The sequence below is a fragment of the Macadamia integrifolia genome, chromosome 14 (assembly GCF_013358625.1).
Source record: "Macadamia integrifolia cultivar HAES 741 chromosome 14, SCU_Mint_v3, whole genome shotgun sequence".
Classification (NCBI taxonomy): domain Eukaryota; kingdom Viridiplantae; phylum Streptophyta; class Magnoliopsida; order Proteales; family Proteaceae; genus Macadamia; species Macadamia integrifolia.
Window position 1 is genome coordinate 21945895 of NC_056570.1, and position 24847 is coordinate 21970741.

Genomic DNA, 24847 nt, shown 5'->3' on the forward strand with positions numbered 1-24847 from the left:
CCCCCCCCCCCCAAATGAAAGTAAAGCGTACACAATAATAGTACACATCGTCTATTATAACATTGAGGGCATTGAAATTAAGATAAAAACAAAAAACAAAAAACAAAAAACAAAACAAAACAAAACAAGACTAAACTCACAAAATCTGAGAAAACGGCTCCAATCGACATACTGCGTACAGTCTCATCATCGAGTTCTGTGAGTGATATCGCCATCAATGATTTCTGTAAATTTATCAAGAGAAAAGTGTAAATTTATCAGAGAAAATGAATTTCACAATGTTATGGAGAACCAAAAAACAGATTCTCTTTGCGAGTAAGGAATGTAAATTCGAGAAAAAAAGAAAGAAAAATACTTGAAACAAAGATACGCCAGGAAACTCTGAGACTATACCAATTTTAGGGTTTAAAGGTTTAGGTTTCGTAAGTACTTAATATGATTGATTAAGAAAAACCAAGTGGGATGCTCAGTCGCAGCGATGAGATCGGGATTGTTTACTTCAGTGTTCTTCAGAGAAAACAATACCAGAAGATATATCTGGACTGAAAGCTCGTAAGTCTTTGGTTTAGTATTAGGGGTGACGGCTCTTCTGATTCCGAGAGTGGACGCGTTTGCGACCCGCGCAAAACAAAACAATTTACCTTACCATATATAGATACACGTTTGACGGTTTTACCTTCGTCCGTACCAAAGCACCGATATAATATCGGCCAATAATCGGATCGATTATGACCGATATCAATTCGATCCTATTCCTCAAACCGTGCTGGTGATATTGCACTAATCCGTCTAACGTTAAACCCTTTTTCTCCATGCATGTATGGGTTTATATAGGTTCTTCGGAGTTTGGCAAGCACCATCATTGGGTGGGTTGGTGCAAAACTTATAGATCTTTGTCTGAAGGAGATCTTGAGATTTGTCTTTTAAATGATATTAATGTATCTATACATTTTAAAGGGTACACATTTTCTCGAAGAATTTCATTTGGAGCTCTTTCTTTAGGGCTAAATTTTAAAGGAAAAAGTTATCGTCATTGCTTCTCAATGAATGATGGGTCTAAAACTTGGCAAAAGACTTTGGCTATTAAAGAATATTTCATATTCTCTAAATCCAAATGGTTGGTGGGTCTTGATGAGGTGAAATTTTTATTAGATAATTGGTTGGGCGATGGTCTTCTATTGACTATGTTAAAAGTTCTTTGTATGTTAATCTTCGTACCCAAGTTAAGGATGTATTCGATGTTGATGGTTTTTTAGATTAAGATTACTTGAATCTCATTGATTCTTAGGAGATCCGTGAGAGCACCGTAAACTCAAAGGTCAGTTATTGGGCAAGGGTGGATAGACCGGTTTGGACTCCAACAAGTGAGAGTAATTTTTCTAAAATCAGTATGGAATGATAAGGTTCGTAACCATCTCCCAACATTCTCCTATGATAAATGGATATGGAATGGGCCCATACTTCCCTTTTTTTTTTCCTCTTGGCAAATCATTGATGGGAGAATTGTTACATATGATAATTTGATGAAATTTGGTATTCCTTCGAAACCTAAATGTTTTTGTTGCATATCTCCTCTGAAGGAAATGACTTAATGTGTTTTATCCTCTAGGCCCATTGCTTCCAAGGTTTGGGAATTTTTTTTGTCGCCTCATAGATGTGGAAATTATTCCCACTCAATAGATTGGGTCTAGGATTCCGTTATGGCAATCCCATGATAGTACTAAGGGTATTTGTGAATATATCATGAGATTGCTCCCTTCTTTCATCACTTGGGAATTATGGAAAGAACAAAATAATAGGAGACATGATGAAAAAACCCTACGCTTCCCATAGGGTTGTTGAAAAGATCAATAAAATGATTTATGAAATCCAGTTGCCTAAGAAATTCTATAAACCTCAATCTATGAAAAAATCATCGTTTGGCAAATTTTTAATTTAAATCCTCCCTATATAAATTCTAAAATCCTTATTGAAACCTTTGGATTATGTCTGAAGCTAAATGTGAATGGGCAAGTAAGGGGAACCCAAGTATCCATGGGGTACGAGGTATTATTAGGAACTTGAACTTCCAAAGGAAAAGCCCGGTAGCATATTCAATTTTTATGGACCCTATACACATACTGGTGAAGTGGTAGAATTAAAAGCGATTAGAGATGGACCAAAATTGTGTGTGTAAAAGGGTTCTATGATTTCTATATCAATTCAGATTCTACTCTCACTGTGAAAACCACGACCTAAAGAAACTGTAATATGTGGAAATGTTGGTATTGATTTGAAGAAGTTATTTCACAATGTGATTCACTTGGTGCCCATATCTCTTATTACCATGAAGGTAATCGGACATCAAATTGGTTGGCAAATTTATAACCAGTTATACTTTTGAGGAGTAATTATACTATTCCGATGGATCTTACTCGTGTTACAAGTGAAGAGAGAGTTGGTCTCTCAGTGTTTGGTATATAATGTTAGTTTTTGTTAGTTTTTTTGTTTGAGATAAATTTTAGATGTGAGAGTGAGCATTTTTGTACTATGGTTAGGGTTAAGACGGGTTAAGTCCCCCATTTTTATCTTCATCGCCTTCTATATGGATCCGTTGCTTCAGCTGAAAGTGGTCCAATTTACACCTGATACCAACCTGATATGATCGATGTCGGCCAAGACCGGATACGCAGTTACCGACATGTTTCGGGTGTCAAATCCGGTCAGAAGTTGCGACCGCCATGAGAATTACCGGTTACCGTTAGCGCGAAGTCGAGCTTCTAATGTTGGTGGGACCCGAGGTTGGGAAGGGGTGCGCTGTACGCCAAAGCGTATGAAAAACTGTTCATAGCAGACGATTTTACTAACGCCTGAGTGAGCACATTCTCAGAAGTCCGGAGCCGAGGAAGTCAGTCGCGGATACCTTCTCAATTGCTGTCGTTTCTTCCATGATTATTCTTCGCACAGTCATGCTCGTCTCTCTCAGGATATTCAAATAATCTAGTGCGAGAAGTATTTAGAGAGATGTTGTTCGATTCTTGTTTATTCTTTGACACTTGGAAATCCAGATCCCCTCTACGAACCTGATCTGATCTGATCTCTGATCTCCCCAATTTCCGATCGATGGCGGGCGCCGCCTCGGCGCTCTTCCTTCTCGACATCAAAGGCCGCGTTCTGGTGTGGCGTGATTACAGAGGGGATGTCTCTGCAGTTCAGGCGGAGCGATTCTTCACCAAGTTCATCGAGAAAGAGGTGAGCCGATGCGCGAATCCGGTTGACCTAGACTTTCTTTTGGTTTCTTGTTTAGATTTTGGTTCCGCATGGTGAGTTTTCTATTTCCCCTCTGTGTTTGGGATTGGATTTGGAGACCGTCGTCCTCAAATTCTAACTCTGTAGACCTTCGTGCAAATTTTACATTTCAAATCTAGCTAGTTTCGTGGATTTGTTTTGCGTTATTCAGTGTTGTCTTTTTTTCTTTCCCCCATTATGGAGGAATTTTGGTAGCTTCAACCTCTTTCAAATGCTTGAAGGACAGTAACTGAACTTCACTATGTTATGTTTCATTAGTTTTATCTTGATCTATTTCAGGGAGATCAGTCTCAAGATCCAGTCGTGTACGATAATGGTGTTTCTTACATGTTCATTCAACACAACAATGTTTACCTAATGACAGCATCGAGACAGAACTGTAATGCCGCTAGTCATCTTCTCTTTTTACACCGAGTAGTTGATGTAAGATCCTGACGATTATATTGCCATGCCATTGGTTTTGTGGTTTCTGTAAATGAGAAGGAGTTTGAAAATTACTAATTGGGGTTTATTTTGGCAGGTATTCAAGCATTATTTTGAGGAGTTAGAAGAGGAATCACTAAGAGATAATTTTGTGGTTGTGGTAAGGGGAATTCTGTATTTTTTTGATGGATTTCTCTGGTGGAAAGCAATGAAAGAAGGAAATTCTAGTCTATGAAATAGTTTATATTCTTTGTATGAAGTCATTCTGACGTGGTGGGGTTTTGGCAGTACGAGTTACTTGATGAAATGATGGACTTCGGTTACCCTCAGTATACAGAAGCAAAAATTCTAAGTGAGTTCATCAAGACTGATGCATACAGGATGGAAGTTACTCAGCGGCCTCCCATGGCTGTAACAAATGCCGTTTCTTGGCGCAGTGAAGGGATTCGGTACAAGAAGAATGAAGTATGTTTGTCTCTATGTGAGTTTTATCATACTTTAAAATGGAAGATGATACCTTATGAAAGCTTCTTTTCTTGTCTGATCAGGTGTTCTTGGATGTGGTGGAAAGTGTCAATATACTTGTCAATAGCAATGGGCAAATAATCCGGTCAGACGTTGTCGGCGCGTTGAAGATGCGAACATATCTGAGGTGCGTTCGTCAATCCACCTTAATATTTATTTTCATGAGAGTTGTTTAAGGTTCAGAAATTGTCGATCATTGGAGAATCTTGTGCAAAAACTTGTGATCAATGGCATACTGTTATTGTCAGAGTATTGGCATTTGATTCTTAAATCTACACATTTGTCAAGTGATATCAGTCTTCCATTGATGCTGACAGTTCTATAGCTATACATTCCTTTTACACTAGACTAGAAAAGAAAGGACTATGTCATATGCTGTGTTTGGTTTCCAAGAAACCAGAAACAAAGAAAAGTAGAAGAGAAATAGAAAATTTACACTGTATGGCTGAATGTCAAAACTCATAAATAAGTCACAAAGTAGAAGCACTGCTGGAGTGACAGTAATGCAAACAGCTGTTATATAATTCCACTACCAATCTTGTTGTGTTGCGACTAATATATTTATTTATTATTATTTTTTATACTAAATTCACAGCAATAAAATTGGCATTTCTTATTGATTTTAATAGATTAGCATGGTAATAGAATCTACTACAGTTATTATATTATAGTATTTATATCACTTTGGTTCTTTTTGTTTGTTTTGATGAATAACAAAATGATTTTATTGATATGAAAAGAGCATTACATAAAGCCCAACACTAGTAGAAAATATAGACATATTGGAAAAATTACAACAAAACTCCCAAGAATCTATCTTACAATGGTAAAAGAGCCAGATCTCCATCCCACCCATTTTAAGACCTGCAATTGGATTGGGCGTATCGGCTGATTTGGATGGGAATCAACAGAGGCTGATCTTGATTCCCACCAATCCGAAGTGGACGTAAGTGGATAGGGTAATGTAGACTAATCCAGCCAGTTCTATTAAAAAACATGTGTCAATATGATGAACACGTGTCACCATTATGTGATTAAGAGAGAGACTGGAGCCAGCCGGAGGAGGAGGAGGAGGAGGAGGAGGAGTAGGAGGAGGAGGAGAAGGGAGGGAGGGGGGAAGGGAAAGCAGGGACAGGGGTGTTGCAATGGGAGCAAGATGGGGAGGGAAAACATAGAAAGTGCGGAGAGGATAGGAAGAGGGAGGGGGGACATCATGGAACTAAATATTGGTCGAAACTTGTACCGGAATGAAACCTAAGGGTCGATACTGGATTGTACCATGTTTCGGTTGTTCCGACTTTATTTTGACTATTTTGGTAGTTTCACCCGAAATTGGTTGAACTGGCCACTTAAAATCTCATATCTCCATTGAAACCTATCTTATTTCAACATGTTTTGACGAGAGCTATTGGTTTCACAAGTTCCAACTCTTAGAGCGAGGATTTTGCCAAGAACTTTGATTTTTGTCCCAAATCAATTTTTGCCGGCTCCACCTAGTTTCAATCTTAGTGAGCCCTTCCCTCGGTTGGGAACTTGGGGTAGCTCTGAAAATTTAGAAGAACACTTACTTGGTTAATGAGGAAGAAGGAGGAAGAAGAATAAGGATAAAGAAGAACGCCTGAGCTTCATACCTCAAGATGGTTGGAAGGACCAAACACCAACCAGCCTTGATCGAACACCGCAAGATGAGTTAACTCTGCTGCCAACAACTAATCCTATCGAAATCTAGCCTAAATTGGAAACATAATAACCTAAAATGTAAAGTGATTAACTAAATCACAGTCCGGACAAACCCCCAACTCGTGACTCAGTCTCAACAACTAACTAATCCCGTATGCCTAGCCTCTACCCATATTATAGGCTCATTAAAGTGGTCCATTACACTGGAAACACATGGATCAAAGGCCCAACACATACATAACCTAACCCAAAGCTTATTTCATTGAAAATAAGCCCATTTAGGTTATTTATCTGCATCAATTCTCTCCGGGTTGAAAAAACTCGACTTTGAGTTTTGTGACGAGGGGGAAACAACATGTGAATAGTAGCTTTGACTATTTCTAAACAAACTCTAGTGATGTAGGGACGTTAGGAAATATTCAATCTTGGGAGTTTTCTCTTCAATTATGGGCTACGTTCATGGCTCTGAGCGATAAACCAAAACTTCCACTATTATGATAAAGAAATTACAAAACCCAAACGCAAACCTCCTTACAAGGTCACACCCTATGACGCATTACAATATAGAGAAACCCTAATCCCCGAAAGTACAAAACTCCCCCCTGTAGTGTAGACGATTCCCAAGAATAAAATTGTGATCAGGCTTCCTGGATTAAACTGAGATCATGCTTTGCCAATAACATGGGTGTAGCTTAGTTGGCAAGGGAGCGCACCTAAATCAACATGCGTCCTATGTTTGACTCTCCTTACCCCCTTGGGGCCAGCCCTACAGCTTCTGTGGTTCTCATAGGATCCGGTGCTGACCTGGTGCTCACGTGTAGGGGTGCATGTGCCTGCCCAGGGGATTGGTCGGGCTGAAGGTCCGGATACCCTCATTAGCCAAAAGATAAAAAAAAAATCATGAATCCACCATTCTCGTGTTGCACCAACTTAGTTTGAGCCAACTTCATGTTTCTTGTTTCGGGGAGTTCAAACTAGTCAAAGTAGTCATCTAAGCTCACTGACCAGCTGTAGAATATACTTGTGGATCAGAACACCTTCAGGGTGCCAAAAACAAACCGCTTCCCTTTGCGTTACTTTGGGGGAGGGTGGTGCAATGGGATTTCAAGAAGGGGGTTGGAGGGGCAGGGGCAGGGAAGGTGAACTGGGGAAAGCTCTGATTCAACAGCCCGATCCTCTACCGATCCTAAAAGTGGCTGATCTACTATTGGATTGGAATCAGTCTAATGTAGAGCTAGTTTACTCTAGGTAAATAAGCCCCAGTAAGATAAACACCCCTCAACCAATATTAGTTCTGATTTCAGACTTGGGGACCATATAAAGCAACAACAAATCCTAAAAGAAGGGTTGAACTGAAACTCACAAGTGGATGGATGTTTGGACTGTCAAACCTGGTCAAAAGAGCCCACAGAATACTGCTGTAGGTTTCTAAACAGTGGTTGAATCAGACCTGATAAGGGATGACAGAACCAACAATCATCCCTGACAGATTTAAGGGTTCAACAGAGTGAGGGATGAATCCTGTGGCTTCCTCTGGAGGGCTTCAACAGTCCTCAACTCCTGGTCGAAGAGGGTCCTTGATGACCTCAATAAAACCCCAAAAGGCCTAGGGCAAAACTCTGCTGGTCTGGGAGATATTAAAGAAATTGATGGACAAGAAAATCCTGTCAGTTGGCTGCTTTCGATCCACCCTTTTGGCTGCTTACAGTCTGAGTTGTATTGGCACTTTTGTACTTCAAAATAGATTGGATCAATCACTCTCACACTCTCTCACAAACTGAAACAAAGAAGAAAATAAAGAAAAAAAAAATTAAAATAAAGGAAAATATAATAGATGTAGGGTTGAGAAGGGTGAAAGAGAATAATGGAATGGGTATCTCACCCCTTAGGTTTTGGGTATCACATCCCTCAAGGGTTTAAGCATCTCACCTCTCAATAACAGCCTCTCAGCCAAAGAGTATTCACTCAGTTCTTTAATCAAGTCTCCCACAGTTACAATCAGTTAGCCTCTTAAATAGGCACAACAGCTCCTTCATAATAGAAGGTTACAAAATAGGAAACTAACAACTAAAACATTCCTAAACTAATTACTTGTCTAACAAAAGATTCTAAACACCAAAAAGGTAACAAATCCTTGAAGAAATTATGGGCTGGTTACTGTTCACGGGAACAGTAACTTCCTTTATTTTCCTCCAGATGTATCTTTATAATAAGGCAAGATAGCTCTCAAACTGAAATCAGTAGATATTTTCTTGAAGATTCTAATAGTTGTTGCTGCCCTTCATGAGATTGGGTCGATGGACAGAAAGGCTGCTGCTGAGCTGGCCAGAAGGACCCAAAAAGGAAACCAAATCTAGGCTGCAATCTGGGCTGAAATCTGCTGATCGATGGGGGTTGGAATGGCCTGGCTGAACCAAGGCTGGGCTTGGGTTGATGGGGCTGACAGCCCCTTCCTTGTGCAAGTTTGATCGACATCGCAGTCGGGACCGATTCAGATCCTGATTCTGTTCTTTAAAACCCTGACCCCATCCATTTGAACAGCGGTAACAAATGGATTTCTATTCCTTAAACACAGAGAGAGAGAGAGAGAGAGTATGGTGCTAATTGTCCTAAAGATAAAAGAGATTATTTACTTTAGGCTGTGTATAGTGTTATGCATATTGCTTTTCTATCACCTTAAGGAAACATGGATGTGTTTTCTGGTTTATCTGCCATGTGGCAATTTGTGTTGGCTCTCAAGCTTCATGGACATGTTGTCTATTCATTATATAAACATAAATTTATTTCCATCCAATCAGACATTGGCTTGTGTCAGAATAATGCTTAGATGTTGTTTCAAACAGCCAACTCTGTTTGAAGAACAGGTACAGGTACAGGTACTGTTGATAAATTATGTTTTTTTTTCTCTCCTAATAAATTTGTTATTTGTAAGGAAAAAATGAGCAGAAATTATTCTTTGTTTATAATAAATTCATTATTCAGTTAAAAAAGGCCCCATGCATGATGGGCCATACAGGTGAGATAGGTCAATGGGTCCAGATTTGACATGTAGCCTGTTTGGAGAATAAGACATCTATCCATTGCTCAGAATGACCAAAGCATCACTTCCATATGGGTGGGGGTGAGGTGTCAGATACTCAGATTCTTCATGTTCATACTTTTTTTTTTTAAGTTGTGTGAGAAGCCTTTGGGCTTATGGTGCTGAGATAGGTTAGATGTTTCAAAATTTCTCCTTTTTTCCTTTTGAGTTAAGTTGCTTTAGCGTAGTAAATGCTTACTTTGGAAGAATATGAACTAAGAACTTTACAAACTAACTAAGCTACATCTGTTGCAGTGGTATGCCTGAATGTAAGCTTGGGCTCAATGACAGAGTATTATTGGAGGCTCAAGGTAGAACAACAAAGGGAAAAGCCATTGATCTGGATGATATAAAATTCCACCAGTACGTGCCTTAAATTTTTTACTGTTCTCTGTTAGAAGCTGTTCAGAAGAGCTGTGTGTATTTACTAATTCATCCATTGTGTGACATTCTCACTATAACTTTGTATTCTAACAGCTCACTTATGGTCTAGGTGTGTGCGTTTGGCCCGATTTGAGAATGATAGAACAATATCTTTCATTCCCCCAGATGGATCTTTTGATCTAATGACATACAGGCTCAGTACTCAGGTTTATATCATGCTTCCTGGTTCCTACCATTTTGGGCCAGTTCTTGTTGTGTCTATTGATCCAGATAGGAGTGCTTTCTAAAGGTTTGTTTATGTGCTTTCAGGTAAAGCCATTGATCTGGGTGGAAGCTCAAGTAGAAAGGCATTCAAAAAGTCGTATAGAAATCATGGTAAAAGCCCGGAGCCAGTTCAAAGAGCGTAGGTATATTTCTTCAGTTTGGGACCACTTGGTTAATCCTATCAGTAGTTTACACAGTCCCACAGGGCTGATGAAGAAGACAAATGAGGGGAATTATTGATTTTGTTCATGATTTACTTGCACAGCACTGCAACAAACGTTGAAATTGAGCTGCCGGTGCCATCTGATGCAACAAATCCTAATGTTCGGACTTCTATGGGTTCTGCTGCTTATGCACCTGAAAATGATGCATTGGTCTGGAAAATAAAATCTTTTCCTGGTGGCAAGGTACAGTTGTCTTTCTTCTTACCATTTCCAGCCAACGACTATAGATTCCTGCTGTTGGTATTTTGCAGTTACAATTCAAGAAGCATGCTGACATTGTTTGTGCATTATGTAGGAGTACATGTTAAGGGCAGAATTTAGGCTTCCCAGTGTAACTGCTGAAGAAGCTATTCCAGAGAGAAAGGCTCCCATCCGTGTGAAGTTTGAGATACCTTATTTCACAGTCTCAGGAATACAGGTGGGCCTGGTGTTCTTCTCTCTTTATTGTGGTAATGAATAAGTAATTGCTTGCAGTGTTTGATGCTTTAAGTTAACAAAATAACCTGTTGTCCCTCCAACAAGCATATTACGAAACCAGTGCCTTGAGCAAAGGCCAAGGACAGCCAATAGCAGTTTTATTCAGGACTGGTAGTTATATTGTTTGAATAGTATCTTGTACTCTGGTTAAAAAATTTGAAGAAGGTTTCCTGTAAATTGGAGTAGAATTATGTTTTAAATGGTCCCGTTGTGTCCCCTCGCCATAGGAGTCATGTAAGGGTAATAAATTGAGAGATCAATAACCGGCAGCCCTATCTACATCAATAGGTCCACACCTGCATTGCTAGTTAAATATTAGTATGAAAAAGGAAGCTTGTTAAACTCCCCTCTCCCAAAAAAAAAAAAAAAAAAAAAGTTTGATGCGGATCCAGGTTCCAAAACAGGAATCGGATTCGCTTATGGGCCCACTCAGGTGTTCAATAACTCAAGTGCAATAATTTATGGCAGATTCGTAAATAAGCATAAGTTTCCGAAGAGGGTGTCAGTTTTGTAAATAGATGGAAGTTGCGAAAGGAGTGGCAGACTTCTAATTAGATTGTACTTCAAGACATAAGCAATGGTTACAAGTAGCTAGTAGAAAGGATAATTCAGGAACCAAGAATAAAATAGGACAAGATGTAATAAAAGAAAAGAGGTGAGGGTAATATGGTCAAACCAGATATAGGTCATGTAGACATAACCACGATTCATCCTTCTTTTTCTTTGGACAACCTGCAATAGGGGCAAGAACAGCTGCTTGCGAAGGAGGGATCTCCTTCAACTTTTCTCTACTAAAATTGCAGGCGAAAAAGTTCTTCATAAAAGAGCCTCTTGATTCCAGTCAACAATCGGTCCAAAGATCAATCACGTAAGCAGTGAGAATCTCTGCAAGCAAGACGTGTCAGTAGATAGGGTTTCAGACCTGTTGCAGGTCTTGTTCGTCACCACAGGGATAGTTTTCGGACTCAGGGATCTAGGGTTTGAGTCGCCTAGGTCCAGGCTTCCTTCGGTCCCAATCTCTGGGCCAATCGATTGGAAATAAACATTCAGCCAAGCTTTCTTTATCCTGATGTTTCAGCCCAGAACAGGGTATCAACAACAGGTAAGGGAGAAAGGAAGAATAACAAGTGGGGGGAAAAAAAAAGGAAGGCTAAAGGGGTTGAAAGAGGAGAAAGAGAAGAGAGCTACACAAGCCAGCCATGGCACAAGCCAAGCTATTCAATCAATTTTTCCATTCCAAATTTTGAGAACTCCATTGTCTTATTGCCAATATAAATGGAAAAATCAAGACAAATAAAGAAACTAATTAAAATGGAAACTAAACTAAAATAGAAATAAAATCCTACTCAATTAAAACTTGACTCCCAAGCTAACGTGAATTGTTCTGGCTTGAAAAAGGAAATAAATCAAACTCAAAAGGTAAATAAATAATCCATTGCACAACTGCATCGAGGTTAAAGGGGTCAGAAATAAAATCTCTTTTTTGGCACACAATTAAGGGCATTGAAGATGAAAACAACCAATTTGCTGGGGGCTAAGGTGGCAAAAATGGGTGGTTTTAGATTGCCACCCTTGCTGCCTCATGCAAAATTTCTTTTGATTGGAATGATGAAGCCACAAGAGGAAGAATCAAAAGTAGCGAGGCTCCTTTTCACATAGGCTGTAATAGATTTTTTTTCTTTCTCGTGGGGTCCAAAGTTGGAAACCAATTAGTTTTTTTTTTTGTTAGTAATTACCAGGAACTTATTTGGATTTAGGTTATAGCTGGTTCTTTATTTCGAGTAGTAGATGAGATTTAGTTAAAATTATTCTCTTTCAATGCCCGATAAAATATTTCAGTTTCTTTTCGTAGCAGTAGTCTTGTAATTAGTAGAAAGTTGGGTGGGAGTTAAGAAATTTGAATTCCCTTGGTGGCTTTTTGTTGTTAAACATTTGGCGGTTGGAGGCTATGTTTTCTAGTTATTATTTTGAACTTTATTTTATCTTAATTTTTTTGTTCTTTCATTGTAGAATCAAATCATATTCTTTATGGGAGTTGGGATACTTAATATGGAGTTTAGAATAGGGCTGTGGATGAGCTTATTTAAGTTCCAATGAAGACTGAGTTATCGCTTCAATTGTTCCAGTCATGTGCATTGTTGTTGAGGTATTGTGCCTAGGTGACAATCCTTTGAGATCCAAGGCTACCGGTCACCTCATATGCTCAGACACCACCCAAAACAGGATCATCTTGCCCTCCACTTGTTATAAATTTCAGGCTTTCCCATTTCTACCCTTGTTTGTTTCTAGATCTTAATTGTATCCCCCACATGTTCTATATTTTGACCCCGTATAACCCTACATTATGTATTTACATTTATAAGATGACATATAGCACTCACCAAGGCGTCACCTAGGTATCAAGGTGGCTGGCCACCATTATGGCTCTCTGTGGTGGCATGACAACTATGGTCATGTGGATGCATGGTGACTGTGGAGTCCTACGTATTTCTCTGTTTGCAGCAACTGATACACCTCACAACCAGCCCAGGAGCAATCACATTCTTGGTGATTCCACTTGCTAAAATTCCAACCTTGGTCATCCCAACTCCTTGTCCATCCTGTTATTCATGATAGATACTTTTGTGATTCTACCTACAAACAACAACAAACTCAGCCTTATCCCGACGTAGTTGGATCAGCTACATCGATCCATGCACAAAAAAAGAAAAAGAAACAGGAGAAATGGAAGTATGAGAAATGAAATTAAAAGGAAAGAAGCCCAGCACAAGTGCAAGTCAGGATAATCTTAGCTAAATGTGGTTGACTACATGGATCCTTGCCCTCCAATCGCTTCTATCGGAGGTCATTCTTGGGACAAGACCTAGGCAATGCATGTCATTCCTCTCTACTTCTCCTATGGTCATTTTAGGCCTGCCCTTAGCTCTTTTAGCTCCGTCAATTGGAATCAAATCACTCCTCCTTACTGGGGCATCTTTAGACCTCCGTTGGACATGGCCATACCACCTCAAACGACTTTCTTGGAGCTTGTCATTGATCGGAGTAACTCCCAAATCGGTTTTAATTTGTTCATTCATTACTCTATCCTTCTGAGTTTTGCCACACATCAATCGTAACATCCTCATCTCTGCTCCGCATAGCTTCTCTATATGATACTTCTTAACTGCCCAATATTCTGCCCTATACATCATGGCAGGCTGTAGAACAGTTCTATAGAATTTCTCTTAAGCTTTAAAGGGATACATCGGTCACACAACATTCTGGATGCACCTCTCCACTTCATCCATCCCACTTTAATTCTATGTAAAACATCTTCTACGTCACCTTCTTTATTTGTGATTAGCCTCAGATATCTAAATAGTTGCTTTGCGGTATCTCTCTTCAATTTTCACCATTTATAGTGTGATTAAAATTGCACATCATTTATACCGTCTACGATCTACTAATCTTAAAACCTCATGTTTCCAAGGTTGATCTCCATAGCTCCAACTTAGCATTGATCTTTGCTTTTTGTCTCACCCACCAACAAGATATGATCGGCAAAGAGCATACACCACAGCACCTTGTCTTGGATGCTCTTGGTTAAATCATCTATGATAAGTGCAAACAAATAAGGGCTTAAGACCGATCCCTGATTTAACCCAATCATAATTGGGAATTCATTGCCTGAACCGCCCACGGATCTCACACTAGTCACTATGCCCTCATACATATCTATTAATTATATCAACATATTTACTTGACACCCCTCGCTTCACTAGAACATACCGGATTAATTCTACTACACCATAACTCAGCAACACCTTCGGAACCTTTTAACAGCCTATTTTCTGTTTTTACCTTAAACCATGCACTTTTAAACCTTTGCTTAATCTGAACCATTAAATTCCATCTTTTGGCAATCCTAGTGCTTCAAGGAGTTTTCTAGTGGGATATCCAACCATTTAACACCGAACTATTTTCTGTTTTCACCAATTCTCTTTCCTATTTTCTCTTTCAAATTAATATTCATGCAGTTTTTATCATTTACTCTTTGAGATATGCTTCCTTGTGGGATATTCTAATCTTGTGGCACCAATTCTGTTGAAGTCCTTTTGCTAGACTAGCTGTAGGAAGATCTTACTCGTAGAATATTATCTGGTGTTTGTCAGTACGCTTTGTTTGTTGTTTACAAGTTTTTCATGTAGATCTTTAAAGATGAATTAATCTTGGGTTGTATTCTGAGAAATCATGTTTTTTTTTGTCACGTTGATATAATGACTGTGATCAGTGGTTGTTTGCGACTCATATTTAATCCTACTAAAAAATATATCCTGATTCGTGAACCATTCTCCAAAACTATAAGAATGGGTGACAGTCCAGTTTCAACGCATCCAAACAGTTGGTTGCCAATAGCTAATACGCCGATACCCATTGGTCTGCTTGGATTGCAGCTGCTAGAGATCCTTACTCTTCATACTTAGAGGAGATGGTCCACTGTGTTTTCCTTGGATCATCAACCCAGAAGTAGTTTCAACACTGAACGGAAAGAATAATCACTCCCCTGCTTTTATCTATGACTAGTCTCTTCTTTTAGTTTTTTTATTTATTTGCTTCACAACCTCATGTTTAACGTCCATTTGTAATACAAGAGACATGAACCAGTCTGTGCGATTTGCATAAGAATCTGTTCACTCTAAATTCATTACGTATCAAATATTTGTCTCATCTATTTGATTATTGATTGCCCCTTTTGAGTTTTCTTTTTTGGTTGGTTTTTGGGAGGGGGGAGAGGATTCGTACCTGCATTTTGTCTTTTAAATTCCTTCTGAAATTCAAAAGATGCAACTGCGTTGAGAGGGGTATACCTTAATGTATTTTTTACCCATTTTGTATGGATGAAGTTTTTCATTGACATTCATCATAGCAGGTCTCTGATAGGCATATATTCTTGTAGGTCCGTTACCTAAAGATTATTGAGAAGAGTGGTTACCAGGCTCTTCCATGGGTGAGATACATAACAATGGCTGGCGAATATGAGCTGAGACTTGTTTGAAAGGCCTTTCTATTGCTGCTTTCTGACCAAGCAACATATTTTATGGGCTTCCATTAGCTAGAATGAAAGTTGCAAATGATTTCAGGGAGCCTCGTCGAGGTCACTAATGCAAATTTCTGTACACTTGGTATGTTCAGCATGAGCTTGTTCCGTCTCTCTTTCCCTTTTTGGTGGTTGTGTTTATGTAACTGTTGTTTGTAAGGGTGCAGGGCTACCCAAAAATGTTTGTTCATCCATTTTTGCAAGAATTAAGAATCATTTATTGGAAATTAAATGAGGTCTAGGTTTTTATTGATTTGAATCCTTGCTTTTTTGGAACAGATAATAGATGGGGTCCTTGACTTGCAATTGTTAATTAATCAATGCAAACCTGGTGAAAGTATTAACTGAGTTTTTTCATTTCTCTCTCTTTTTTTTTTAAGAGGAACCCGTTGAACCGGCCCGGTTTTAGGGTTCAGGCCCTAGGGTAAACCCCGGTCAATCTTTTTCTATTATCAGCATTATTGATCATCTGCAACAAATGGTTGGTTCCATATTGTGGGTCTATTTTATATACCTCATGGATTATAGCATTAAGAGCAGATTTTATGCCCTTCATCAGCGCTTTGAGTTTGAGGCCGACTAGATCATGAAAAAAACCATGGGACCTAGGCTCTGTCTGAGAATGACCCTTTCAATATCGCTTAGCAATATATTGGAAGGGTACCATAATTCTGGAAATCTGGATCCTCTGCAAGCACACCAAAGAGGATCTATCTGATACAGACGGGTGATGCCATTAATTACATTCTAAGTGCAGACTTGTAAAGGCAATGGTATCTGCTTGTTTACAAGTGTCCTGTGTCCATTGTTCTAGGAGGCTTCAGGCTTTAGTTTTGGTTGGTATAGGGGGCTGATTTCTTGTTCTGGATCATAGAAGGTTTTCTGTTATCAGGGGAATGACTACCAGAAAGCTACGGTCAACGATGAATATCACGTTTTTTGTTTTTATTTTATATTTTTTTGGGGATAGGTGCTTTAAGGAGAGTTGACCTCATGATTTAAGAGTAGGGTGTTGATCTTTGCCAACAGCCCCCTTGGGGTATATATATAGAGAGATTTCTTTGGTGGTAAATAAGGATCCAATAGGCTGTGCAACCAAGATTGGAGTCCCTTAGTAATAACTATCCAGTGTAGTTGGTGAGTTATGGTGTGTAAAAATCTCATGCTCATCAGGAGGTCTTGAGTTCGAGTCTCCTGGTTTTTATCTACTTCCCTCCCTACCTATAAAAAAAAAACGATTGGAGTTTGTTTTATTTTTCTGGAGAGGAGTGACCGCCACCCAGTTGTGTGGCTACTGTGCATGCATGTGGAGGCATTGACTATGGAGGGCAGGTCTATCTTTTACGGGCCTTGTGTTTGAGCATAGGGGTGTGCAATTAGTAGCTTTATTTTTTTCAAAAGAAAAAATATGTAATAACCAAAAGGATAGTAATTTTATATATTAAAGCATTATGGAAGGGGCAAAGATGGGATGTTTTCCCACAACTTTCACACCTTGGCACTCTCTCTCCTCCTTAATCATGTGGGTCCTCCATTGATAGAATTGTTTCTTGCACCTCGATTGGCTTGTTGTGGGAGATTCCCATTGGTGGCATGTGAAACCTCTCCCTTTATATAATTAAGAAAAAGGAATGCTAGCATCCTCTCTCTCTCTCCCCTTCAAATGATATGATCTCCTACCTCTGTGTACTAAACCTTCTATCTCGCCACATTATGGGAGAGGAAATGCTACCTGGTCGTGTGGCTCTTGCGCCAATGTGGGGGCCAATAGGAGCATGTGCTCAAGCATCCAACAAGGGGGTAGGATGATCATTTCACTATCCCTGTCTTTTGGCGTAGGAATGTACAACTGGAAACATTCTTTTTGCCTATAATTATGGGAGAAAAAATGTTACCCATCTAGCGTTCTCATGACATAGCCCTTCTTTTCAGTGGGGGTTGTGGGCAACATTCTTTCTCAGTTATTGGTTGTTTCTTTGCTGGTGAAGTGCAGAAACGAGGTTATGGATTCGATTCTTTTGTCTTTGCTTTTTGCCGTAAGGCACTCTTTTCCCCTTATCTTTTGTAGTTGTAGACTTGTAGTTAGTCTCATTAAAAAAAAAAAAAAAAAAAAAAAAAAAAAAAAAAAATTCATTTACTTTGTTGGCTTTTCCGGCACTCGGTTTTACTTGGATACTAAATCTTGTTGACATGCCATGGCTTGATTTTTGGCATTCACCACATATGAAACTCACTTAGAAAACCTCATACACGATTCACTATTAGGTTGGTTCTTTGAGTAAGCATCATAGAGGAGTACACCAATAAGGTGTGACAAAATGGTATTGTATGTTGGAGGACAACTCGGTTTTTTCATATGAGGAGGAAAGAGACAGAGAGGTGGAACTAGCTTACCGTACCCCGTGGCTTCAAGAACCTTTTTCTCGTGGTTCAAGTAGTATTTGATCAATCCAAGTGCTAGATTTTGGTTAAAGCCTAGGTTTGGTAAACCTCAACCCGAATGCTCGTGTTCTAGGTTGGGTTGGAGGTTTTAGCTTTTTTCACTTTACGCTACGACAAAAATTTGGGGATACTTTTTTTTTTTTAAATTAAAATTAAAGGACTGAATTTTTCCAACCCCTTGACCAATGGGTGTTTGAGTGATGAGATGGGTATCAACAATAGTGAAAAATTTTCAACTTTAACTAGTAGGGGGTGGAGTTTTTCCACACCCACACGGTCAAGGAAACATCCCTTAACAGATGGGCGTTTGTCCGATGGGGATGGCTCTCAACAATAGTGGGAATGGTCTTTTTGAGCTTTTACTAGTAGGGGGAGTCTCCCGTTCCATGGTCAAGGAAAAATCTCTTAAATCTCTTGGACAATGGGTGGTTGAGTGAAAGGATGAGTATGAACAAAAATGGGAAGGATCTTTTTTACTTTTAACATTGTGGTTATTTTTTTCTGTCTTTGTGGATATATATATATATATATATATTTTTAAATTAAAATTAAAGGACTGAATTTTTCCAACCCCTTGACCAATGAGCGTTTGAGTGATGGGATAGATGGATAGATATCAACGCACAAAACTTGGCTGTTGCCTGGTTTGCAGCCAACCCCTGTTAGTAGCTAGTGTTAGGGGTGGAAAATTCTATCTCCCCTGACTTCTAACAGGACTTGGCTGCAATCTAGACAACAACGAAAATTTTTTAAGTATGCAACAATAGTTGGCGTAGCTTACTCAAGAGCTAAAAAGGAAAAGGACGGTGATAGAGCTTGAGCATGCCCATGGATCATATCTTAGCCTATTTTTCATGCTAGCTGGCTAGCTAGTGCACATGATGAAGTCACCTTGGATGAGCTTGCATTTCTTTATTGGATTAGTTGTATCTGGCCGCTCTCAGCCCTTACTTTTTCATCCGAAAAGGCAAAAAAGAGTACTCTTCGAGAAAAATGAGTATTGGTTCAAAACCCTTAAATCAGATAATGGTAAGTTAGCACCCGCTAAATCTGGTCCAAACGGAAACTCGGAATTGGATCACAATCAACTAGATCCAATTCTGGATCCATAAAACCAGTGGTAGACTTCTAGGTTTCAGGCTAATTTCAACCAATTTTGACCATTTCCCAATCAATCCCATCATAGAATCGGAATAAATCTATAGAGATGGTCCCACCTATTTATCAATACAGAATATGTATTCATAAGTTTGAAAACCAAGAAAAGAAAAAGAAAAAAATAAATAAATAAATTTGAGAAGAGAGATAGACACATAAAATATCATCAAGTGGTAGCAGCATGTTGTAGAAACGCAACCCTAGAAAACGATGCAGAAGATAATGGAAAAACAAAACAAACAATGCATATGGATTTTAAGAGGTTCGGCAAGGTTGCCCACGTCCCCGGTGAGATGAGATCCTGTTTCACTATTAATGAAGAATAGGGTTACAACGTTCATCCACACACCTCTCAGTATTGCTTGTATTACAGAGAAAGAAACCCTCGCCACAAATATATAGCGAAAAAACCCTAATCTGGAAAGTACACAATTGCCCTCAAATAAAAAATTCGAGCGAGGGGCTGCGCCCCCCTACACCCCCTGCTATGCAGGGGAGCCTCTTGCCCCCCTTGCAACCCCCACAGCCAGCTAACCGGCTAGCGGGACCGTTGTCCTGCCTATCTAGGTGCTACACCAGTACTCCCTAGATTAAATTACGACGAAATACAAGACATCATACACCAACACATGTACGTATTGCAATCTTATTTTCACTTTCTTTTAATATAAACGGTCAATTTAATAAAAATTAATCTAAACCATCAATTAATTTTCTATATTATAATTAGTTTCAGTTTTTTGGGTGGAAAGATCAAGTCATTGTTATCTTTAACCTGCTGTGATGGTCACAACATGAGTGAGTGACAGCCTTATTTGGTACATAACTATTCCAATTTCTTCCCTTCCAAATAATCAGGAGAGTAAGATAATGACAGTTGGTCTCTCTCTGTCTCTCTCGCTCTCTCTGCAACCTTTTTTTTCTCTCTCCATCAACGGTTTCTCTCTAGAACTAAGGCCTCCATCTCGCTAATTTTTTTAACTTCTCAATTTCAGATGCAGGAAGCCTACTTTCATTTCACAGGTCATGTCCATGTAATATTGATTTAAGCATTGACAGTTCTTCTTGTGGGTTTTTGTCCATAGGCTCTGATCTTTTCCAAGTTAAAACCATGCAAAAGAGAAACTTTCAGGTATAGATTACCTGGGTTTTAACTGGAAATGCAGGGTGTGCCATTATTAGAGTTGAAGGGTGATAACATCCAAATTGAATCTGCTACCAGCTCTGATGTTGCTGTGTGTGTACATATATGAATGAGATTTTCAACTGTAACATTTGAACATAGATTGGTACCTTAATTTCACTAGTATTAAGCATATCTAATTTGGTGAGAAAAGAACTTCAGAGCAGATAGAGCACTGAACTTCTGGAAGCAAGTGAGGGGGAGAAAACTTCAAAGCTCAGTTTGGATCTTGAGAATCCAAACTGCCAAAAATTTCCTTCTTGTTTTACTGTTGAATGAGGTGATGTTGATCGGCCTCAAGGGAGTTCATTCCTGTCTCCTCTTTCTAATTCCCACTTTCTTTGGTGGAATATACAATGACGATTAGCAGCAGCCTTGACACTCATATATTAAGCATTCTTCCCAAAATCATGGGACTGATTGACTATACAAGTTGATGCTCATAAGTGAAAAACCCAAGTTGGGACTAGTCCATGGATTTAAAAAATCGTAATCAGATCAGCAGAATAGGTTGGTTCCTGTCGAATTGTATATGGGTTTCTAGGGTTCCAGAACAAACTTGTATTGGAATTTGTTGGACCGGATACAGATCCTGATTCCTTGACAATTCACAATTTTGAACCCGGAAGAAGATAGATAGTTGGGGAGAAGAAAAAGATAGCAAGGGGTTTGGCAGAGGAAGGGTTTCGTTCGAATGGCTTAGTAGAGGATTCTCAGATCGAGGAGGGTTTTGTTCGAGTAGTTCAAAAAGAGGATTCGCAAAGCAGGATTCGAATCGATGAGCAAGGGGTTTCGCTCGAATGGCTTAGCATAGGATTCGCAGAGGAGGGAGAAGAAGAAGATGGCAAGAGGTAGGGTTTTTTTCGTCGTTCGAAATGAAGGTACGAATGGGTTTTGTTAGAAAAACACGTCTCGACCTGCTAAGCCCTCGTAGTGCACGGTTCTCCCCATCTGATGACATGTGTTTTTGGACACGTGTCATCATCTTACCACTTCTCCACAAGTGTCCGCCAATGTCCCTCTTAAGCGGGAAAAGAATTAGGGATGACTTGCTGTCACAGTCATAGCCGGTGTTCGTTAAAATGAGAGAAAGGTTTCAACGATTCAGATTATATGTGATTTAATCCATGACTCTCTATGAAGTACGAATTAAGAACTTTGTTTACTCGTACGTACCGCGACGTTTTTGCTTATGTAATTATTCTTTTTTGTCTTATCATATATTTTATACTATCATCTTTTCATTTCTTGATTACCAAAGGTACTACTCTCATTGCCAATTCCACTTCCTCAAACCTTTTACACATTGAAATCATATCAATGATCAACACTAGTACATGTTCAGATCCTCTCTAATGCCACTGGAGACCCAACACACATCTAATGATTAGGAAGACGTGGGTGTGTATGCCCGTGTGTCAAGCTGCGGGTCTAAGTTCTCCCAATTGTTGGATGAGCATTGGACCTCCAGTGGCACTGGAGAGATCCGATTCACACTGATACCGTGAATTAAAACCCTAGGGCTAATTGACCTCGTGCGTATTCTCTCTCTCTCTCTCTCTCTCCATCCAATTGGCCAGCAAAATATATGAACATGCATGCATAAATAGGAATTGAAGATCAGAAGAAAGTAGTTCATGGCAAAAGCAAGTCTCCTTTATTGTTATTTCTTATAGAAACTTATATATTTCTATATAACTCACATTATCTGCAAAAGTATAACTGTATTTACTACTCGCACTTGCTGCTACTTACACACCAATGTGAGCTATCATGACCACCACCACCACTACTTCCTCCTTACACATCTCCATTGCTTTCCAATTTCTTGGAAGAAGAATTAATGGTGGAAAACCTCTCCAGGAAGCTATTAAATGTTTCTTCACGATCAAGCAAGCTGACCCTCACATATCGTGAGTCTGATCCAAAATTCTTCCCACCTCTTGTCAGGATCTTATGTTCCTTTAGAAAGCTTTCACTGTCCTCAATCCCCTCCTCTTCCTCCTTCGCTTTCATAAATGCAAAACCTGCAATTATCCAATTATTAAAGACTAAACCCATTTCATTGTCAATCCAAATTTTGATCAAATTTGCAAAATATAATCTTACCGGGACATGTTTCAGTGATCTCTCCTGTGAAGTTGCAGAATTGTTTGGGGTATTCAGGAAGATTGAAGATGCCATTGTCTTTAACAACATTCCGAAGGCGCGACCATCTATCGGCCATGAGTCTCCGGCCATACTCAAAGAAGTTTTCAGGTTCTACTTTTTCTTCTTCTGCTCCATTCTCCAAGTTAGAGTGTTTTCCTTGGCTACAGCTATCAGATATTGCTCTGAGGATCTTGGCCCCTCTAAGTTGTGAGTCCTTGGAAACCCCTATGGTGTTGAGCTCCAAGAATTTCACCATCTTCATAGCCACCTCTTTATCCTTTACCAGAGCCCACCTGTTAAAAAACCATTAAACCGAGTCGCAATTAATGCACTATTAATTCGTGATTTAATAGTCCATAGATGGTGGAATCTCATGTGACCGTTAGTGATTACTCACCCAAGGCGAGAACCTGCATGACCTGTGGCTTTGGAAAGGGTGAAGAGCATGACATCTTCGTCTGGTGCAGCCGTTATAGCGGTGTGATGAGGCCAATAGTAAGCGAGGTCGTGAATGAGTATCTCTTTTCCTTTTCCTCCTCCTTCTTCTCCGGCTCCGTCACGGTGACGGTTAGAGACCACAGGTTCCCTAATAAACCCATCGGGGTTGTTCGGGGAAGTGATGAGCTCTATGTATGGTTCATTACTGGTAGCCTTGAAGCTACGTGCGTCTCCCGCCCATTCGTAAAGCCCTGACTTCAAGAAGTCTGTCACTGGTGGATATGACTACAATACCAAATTCAAATCAACACATCGTTAGAAAGAGAGAGAGAGAGAGAGAGAGAGAGCACTGAGCTTGGATCATGTCTGAGAAGAGAGAACCATTCTCAAACGAAGACCTGATTCAGACTCGCTGGCATGCAATCTTTGCTCAAAGAATACATGGGTGTGTGAGAGTGTATTGTGCGTCTCCCTATCATCCCCCCCTATCCTATTCTTATGGTGAAGAATGGATCAAGTCCTCGCATAAGAATCATTCTCGTAGCGATAGAATCCATCACACGGAGGTGAAGTCTCTCAATTCACGTACATCATAAAGTCTTTGCAGTTTCTTGAAAATAATAATAAAAAAAAAAGATGTCACGCTGTTAATTAAAAAAAAAAATACAAGACAAACCCTAATTGATTTATTTTTTTGAAATAATTTCAAGATCCTAGATTTTTGGATAAAAATGCGGTCAAACTATCATACATGTCACACGTCAATCAAGTAAAAGGAACACGTTCATAAGCCAATGAGAACTACCAATTGCAAGTACATCACGTGCCAATCCCACCCAACCATACCCTATTCCGTTGCCTAGTATAGTGGGACCATGGAAGATGTGCCATGTGTAAAAGCTGAATAGATCATGGTTGGATGCATGCATGAAGGATGAATGGCTAAGCTTTTCACCCATTCAGGAGGTTTACCGAGTAGTAAGGAGCGGCGCAGACGACGCTGATAGGATGAGGCGAATCTGGACCCTCCAAAGGAAAAGAGAGAGCGTAAGCGTAAAGTGCAGCCTGGAAGAGCTGCATGGAACCAGTGCCAACCACGATATAACGATCTTCAGTCACCGCATTCCCAACCAGATGGTGGAGCCGCCGTACCTCTTCCTCAAATTCCGACAACATAAACCAGCAAACGTTGAGATTATTACGTTTTCCGGCGAAATCCTCGGCGAAGTAACTCATGTTATGCCACCCCTCTATCTCTGTCTTACACTTCTCCCCCTTCTCCTTCCAATATCCCTCAAACATCGTAGGATCACCTCTGCAATATATTATAGATATATTAGAATTATATAAAACACAAATATTGAAAAAGCCCATTAATGGTAAATGAATGACTTACTGATTAAGGTTGATAATGGAGTCGGAGGAGACAAGCTTCTTCTCTGTGCCATTTCCATTCCCATTTGCTTCTGCTTGATTAGGAGAATTACAAGGAGAGGAAGATGTAAGTCTTCCATTAGCGTTGTTCGCTAGCTCGGCACCACACATCTTCTCTCTCCTTGCAATCTCTGCCTCTTACAGTTTTTGTTTATTTATATTTATTATTATTACTATTGAATTGCCTCTCTCGGTGAAAGAGGTACTTATATATATATATATATATATATAGAGAGAGAGAGAGAGAGAGAGAGAGAGAGAGAGAGAGAGAGAGAGAGAGGCCACGAAAAATGGATGGATATCCCCACTCCACCATGTAACCTACTCATGACCTCTTCTACCCAAAAAAAACTACTAACCTCTTAAACCGTCACGATTAATTGTGTCTTTTTACTTAGCAAATCTGTTGACAGCCCAGATCTATAAACCATTAAAGTAATTTTCTTTTTCTTTTTTTAGTATAAATTTACCACTTTCCAAGGCACTTAAGTAGAGTTCAGGTCCTTTGAACTCGTATAGAGTTCAGTTTCTTTGAACTCGTATGCACACTTTAGATGCTACCATGTGTCCCATTTAATTTCACTTAGAGGGTGACGAGGAGTATTATGGAATCAAAAGAA

At 39.5% G+C, this 24847-nt stretch overlaps 3 protein-coding genes across 6 annotated transcripts in view; 1 reads left to right on the forward strand and 2 right to left on the reverse strand.

The window, feature by feature from the left end:
* Positions 1 to 616, reverse strand: part of LOC122062089 (protein ANTHESIS POMOTING FACTOR 1) — a 9688-nt gene extending 9072 nt beyond the window's left edge. Inside the window, exons 1-2 of one of the 4 annotated variants that reach the window (XM_042625732.1) lie at positions 431 to 616; positions 141 to 224 (exon numbers count right to left, since the gene is read on the reverse strand). In XM_042625732.1, coding sequence (XP_042481666.1) covers positions 141 to 215 — 75 coding nt within the window. In that variant the 5' untranslated portion in view covers positions 216 to 224; positions 431 to 616. Of the gene's footprint in view, positions 1 to 140; positions 225 to 355 lie in introns of all 4 variants that reach the window. The other 3 variants (XM_042625730.1, XM_042625731.1, XM_042625733.1) reach the window with 3 other exon arrangements.
* Positions 617 to 2827: 2211 nt separating this feature from the next.
* LOC122061762 (AP-1 complex subunit mu-2-like) lies at positions 2828 to 15680 on the forward strand. Its single transcript, XM_042625222.1, has 11 exons — positions 2828 to 3231; positions 3568 to 3711; positions 3809 to 3871; positions 4000 to 4176; positions 4260 to 4363; positions 9251 to 9358; positions 9489 to 9585; positions 9689 to 9786; positions 9909 to 10050; positions 10163 to 10285; positions 15281 to 15680. The coding sequence occupies exons 1-11, from the start codon at positions 3103 to 3105 to the stop codon at positions 15377 to 15379; spliced, it is 1284 nt and encodes a 427-aa protein (XP_042481156.1). The 5' UTR covers positions 2828 to 3102; the 3' UTR covers positions 15380 to 15680.
* Positions 15681 to 21838: 6158 nt separating this feature from the next.
* LOC122061412 (L-tryptophan--pyruvate aminotransferase 1-like) lies at positions 21839 to 24412 on the reverse strand. The gene is made up of 5 exons (XM_042624659.1): positions 24190 to 24412; positions 23766 to 24108; positions 22753 to 23078; positions 22314 to 22648; positions 21839 to 22231 (listed from the first exon to the last, which is right to left on the reverse strand). The coding sequence occupies exons 1-5, from the start codon at positions 24336 to 24338 to the stop codon at positions 22005 to 22007; spliced, it is 1380 nt and encodes a 459-aa protein (XP_042480593.1). The 5' UTR covers positions 24339 to 24412; the 3' UTR covers positions 21839 to 22004.
* Between the last annotated feature and the right edge of the window lie 435 nt (positions 24413 to 24847).

Coding starts and splice junctions, on each gene's coding strand:
- LOC122061412 (XM_042624659.1), bottom strand. CDS start 24,338: ATGTGTGGTGCCGAGCTAGCGAACAACGCTAATGGAAGACTTACATCT. Junction 23,079..23,765: donor GCGCCGCTCCTTACTACTCG/GTAAACCTCCTG, acceptor TTGGTATTGTAG/TCATATCCACCAGTGACAGA. Junction 22,232..22,313: donor GATCACTGAAACATGTCCCG/GTAAGATTATAT, acceptor GGATAATTGCAG/GTTTTGCATTTATGAAAGCG.
- LOC122061762 (XM_042625222.1), top strand. CDS start 3,103: ATGGCGGGCGCCGCCTCGGCGCTCTTCCTTCTCGACATCAAAGGCCGC. Junction 3,232..3,567: donor CCAAGTTCATCGAGAAAGAG/GTGAGCCGATGC, acceptor GATCTATTTCAG/GGAGATCAGTCTCAAGATCC. Junction 3,712..3,808: donor TTTTACACCGAGTAGTTGAT/GTAAGATCCTGA, acceptor TTATTTTGGCAG/GTATTCAAGCATTATTTTGA.